A 4514-nucleotide genomic window follows, 5' to 3' on the forward strand; every position below is an offset into this window, starting at 1 on the left:
CTGCCTGGCTTCATCAGGCGGCACATCTAGCTTACCTGCTTACTGAACAGGGAGGAAAGGGAGGAAACGGGCCCAGAGAAGCAGCTTATTCAGCATGAGACTGTAATGCTGCCACCATGACTGGGCATGGCCAGATTACTCAGAAATTTAGACAAAGGGCCCTTGTAACAGGGTCCTAAAGCATGTATTCCCCACCGAAGGCCTTTGCTAAGCATTTACTTGGCTCACTGGCTCAGCACACACTGGGACTCTTCTGAGAACTATGACCCTTTTCTGTGGAGTACAGCTGGTGGCACAAGGGTGGAAGGTGGACAGGCGTGCACATGTGACTGAAGGCAGAAGCCATTGTCTGAGAGGCAGGTGTTCCTTCCCTTCAACCACCAAGACAGAACTCAGGTGCTAGTGCAGTGGAGTGGAGTGGGGCCTATGCCTTGCACATGCCCGTGCTTCAAACCTGCAAAGAGCACAGCCAGGGCTCTGGCAGAACGGAGCCATCTAGAAGTTGGATTCCAACTCCTCACTAGGCCCCAAGCACAAAGTAACACAAAACAGGTGCCAGCAGGCCCTTCAGAGGCAGTCCCTCCACATAGGGATTGTTGGACACACCTTAGGCTCAAATTCCCATACCTCCTCCACCTTAGCTGACCTTTATGTCTGACACAATTTCCATTAAAATCAGCCATCTTACAAACTTAATTTTTGATGCTTAAAGTCAACAGTACAGGACAAAAATGGGGCCTTAACTGAGCATCTCACTTGTAGAGAAAACACACTCTCTGGGTACCATTTTGCCCACAAAGGGAACACTTGGCTGGGCTCCAACCTCCCTCTGGGGTGAGCAGTGGAATTCCCTGACTGCCACTTCTCAGCCAAGCAGGGACAACCAGAGGATTATCTTCTGCAGCAAAGCATGCAAGCCTACAAGTCTGCTGCTGCTACTCAGCACAGCAGGGATGCAGACAAGCCCAGAGATGCTAAAATAACTGGGTACTGGTTTAATCAACAAAAATGGAAGCTCAACTTGAAAATTAGATTTGTAATCTTGTCACAGATTAAATTATTCAATCAATTGATCAAACAGTAATCCTAAAATACAAGAAGTAGGATGCAACCCAGCATCTGGGCTGCCTTATAAGAACACCCTAATCCCCTGCCCAGCCCTCAGGATCCCCTAAGGAAAAAAAGGCCCCGCACCCATCCCTTATACAGACTGATACATGGAGACTGCAGATTTATCACAAGTTGCCAACAGCACTTTATTTTTTCTTTTCAACATCCTGTTCTATAGCTTCTTTGGCTCTTTTTGCCCGGATGCCAAAGAGCCGGGCATTGGCACGGGCCATGCGAAGACTGGCAAAAGCCTTGAAGTTCTTCTCCTCCTCTGTGATGACCCTGGCTTTCTCCTTCTTGTAGACCTAGAAGGAGCACAGGAGGTCAAACTCTTGCCTACAGTAAGGCCTGTGACAAGGCTCAGAACCCAAATGTTATTAGAACCTGGAGAGATCTTAGAGGGAGGCCACCAAGGAAGATATCCTCTGGATTTAGAAAAGGACCCAAACTCAGAGTAGAGGCAGAAGCAACCTCCTTAGACACGAAGGATGGGTAGGGTGCTGTGCTTGGACACAAAGATCTGAGTGAAGGAAGGCTTGGGCCCACCTCCTCTTTTCCAGAGGAACCTTAAGGGGCCAGTCACTTGATGGGCAGTTTACAAAATCACCAAATGCACCATGAGCTTTCCAAACAGCAAGGAGGGAAAATGAACCCAACATGGAAGGATGAAAAGTGTGGGTCTCCAAAGTTTCCTCAAAGAGAAGACAAGGCCCTCCCCCTCCTCAAGGAGTCCATCTGTTAACAATGCAGGATGCTCAAGGGGGTGGATGAGAAATTGGGGAATATCTGTAATACTGTCAACAATAAAAAGGGGGGGAAAAAGAATGCAAGATGCTCTTGCCACCTTTCACTCCCTTAAGCCAATCCCCACCCCAAGAAAACATTCACTTGAGCATCATCCCAACACCTTCACTTACATTCCGTATGGGCATGACTGGTCCGGTCAGCTGGGTGGCCAATTTGAGTTCTTCAGCCTGTTTATGAGAAGCGAGAATCAATTGAGCTCAGCTCATTTCTCTAAGGGCTCCAAGCCAGCCCTAGACCTCTCCCTGGGTGACTATGCCAAGTAATGGCATGTCACTGAATTCCTGATCTGACAGATACAGGCACATACAAGAGCACCTATGTCTGTACCAGAGATGCAGACAGAGCAAACTGTCAACTAGAGCATAAAGCAACTCCCCAACACAACTTCCCTGGAAGCCCATTTGGATGGACACTTAACTTTTTTCTAGAATCCTGACCAGATAGCACATTTGGTTAGTGTCCTCCCCGACACACCAGGTTTGCAGGTTAAATAGTCAGTCAGGGAACATACAAGAATCAACTAATGGCCCTCGTTGATGTGGCTCAGTGGTAAAAGCATTGGCCCAAGCAGGTTTGATGCTGGCCCTGTTGGTCAGGAGCATGTGGGAGGCAACCAATCCATGTGTCTCTGGCACACAGATGCCTTTTCTCCCCCTCCCTCCCTCTCTCTAAAAAACAAAAAATTGGAAAAAAACCAAAAACATCTTTCTGTAGAAACATTTGTGCTATTTATAAAGCACTTTATAGCAAAACATTTCCAATGTAAAAAAGTCTCCCAATCAAACAGCTTTTGCTATTACCACAAAACAAAGAAAAGCTCGTTTTGAGGAACATGAGTGAATCTGGCAGTTCTGATGGGTTAATTTGGGAATTCTTAGATCTTTCATCTCATTAGCAATTCTTTACCACCCAAACATGAAGGCCAAGTTTTGGGGGACAAAAGGGATACAAGCAAATATCTTCCTTTTCACCATAGCTGGACCCAGGGACAAAAGCCTTGAGTTCTTCTCCTCCTCTGTGATGACCCTGGCTTTCTCCTTCTTGTAGACCTAGAAGGAGCACAGGAGGTCAAACTCTTGCCTACAGTAAGGCCTGTGACAAGGCTCAGAACCCAAATGTTATTAGAACCTGGAGAGATCTTAGAGGGAGGCCACCAAGGAAGATATCCTCTGGATTTAGAAAAGGACCCAAACTCAGAGTAGAGGCAGAAGCAACCTCCTTAGACACGAAGGATGGGTAGGGTGCTGTGCTTGGACACAAAGATCTGAGTGAAGGAAGGCTTGGGCCCACCTCCTCTTTTCCAGAGGAACCTTAAGGGGCCAGTCACTTGATGGGCAGTTTACAAAATCACCAAATGCACCATGAGCTTTCCAAACAGCAAGGAGGGAAAATGAACCCAACATGGAAGGATGAAAAGTGTGGGTCTCCAAAGTTTCCTCAAAGAGAAGACAAGGCCCTCCCCCTCCTCAAGGAGTCCATCTGTTAACAATGCAGGATGCTCAAGGGGGTGGATGAGAAATTGGGGAATATCTGTAATACTGTCAACAATAAAAAGGGGGGGAAAAAGAATGCAAGATGCTCTTGCCACCTTTCACTCCCTTAAGCCAATCCCCACCCCAAGAAAACATTCACTTGAGCATCATCCCAACACCTTCACTTACATTCCGTATGGGCATGACTGGTCCGGTCAGCTGGGTGGCCAATTTGAGTTCTTCAGCCTGTTTATGAGAAGCGAGAATCAATTGAGCTCAGCTCATTTCTCTAAGGGCTCCAAGCCAGCCCTAGACCTCTCCCTGGGTGACTATGCCAAGTAATGGCATGTCACTGAATTCCTGATCTGACAGATACAGGCACATACAAGAGCACCTATGTCTGTACCAGAGATGCAGACAGAGCAAACTGTCAACTAGAGCATAAAGCAACTCCCCAACACAACTTCCCTGGAAGCCCATTTGGATGGACACTTAACTTTTTTCTAGAATCCTGACCAGATAGCACATTTGGTTAGTGTCCTCCCCGACACACCAGGTTTGCAGGTTAAATAGTCAGTCAGGGAACATACAAGAATCAACTAATGGCCCTCGTTGATGTGGCTCAGTGGTAAAAGCATTGGCCCAAGCAGGTTTGATGCTGGCCCTGTTGGTCAGGAGCATGTGGGAGGCAACCAATCCATGTGTCTCTGGCACACAGATGCCTTTTCTCCCCCTCCCTCCCTCTCTCTAAAAAACAAAAAATTGGAAAAAAACCAAAAACATCTTTCTGTAGAAACATTTGTGCTATTTATAAAGCACTTTATAGCAAAACATTTCCAATGTAAAAAAGTCTCCCAATCAAACAGCTTTTGCTATTACCACAAAACAAAGAAAAGCTCGTTTTGAGGAACATGAGTGAATCTGGCAGTTCTGATGGGTTAATTTGGGAATTCTTAGATCTTTCATCTCATTAGCAATTCTTTACCACCCAAACATGAAGGCCAAGTTTTGGGGGACAAAAGGGATACAAGCAAATATCTTCCTTTTCACCATAGCTGGACCCAGGGACAGACACCACGTACATCCTCTGCCGGTCTCTCAGAGACCCCCCTCAACCCTCACCGC

General features: G+C 46.8%; 1 protein-coding gene across 1 annotated transcript in view; it reads right to left on the reverse strand.

The window, feature by feature from the left end:
• Positions 1-1231: 1231 nt before the first annotated feature.
• The window catches only part of RPL13 (ribosomal protein L13), a 4530-nt gene continuing 1247 nt past the window's right edge, over positions 1232-4514 (reverse strand). The window contains exons 5-6 of the mRNA XM_005862487.2: positions 3579-3635; positions 1232-1415 (exon numbers count right to left, since the gene is read on the reverse strand). Of these exons, the coding sequence (XP_005862549.1) occupies positions 1257-1415; positions 3579-3635 (216 nt within the window). The 3' untranslated portion in view covers positions 1232-1256. The remainder of the gene's footprint in view (positions 1416-3578; positions 3636-4514) is intronic.

Source organism: Myotis brandtii, unplaced genomic scaffold (genome assembly GCF_000412655.1).
Source record: "Myotis brandtii unplaced genomic scaffold, ASM41265v1 scaffold165, whole genome shotgun sequence".
Lineage (NCBI taxonomy): Eukaryota > Metazoa > Chordata > Mammalia > Chiroptera > Vespertilionidae > Myotis > Myotis brandtii.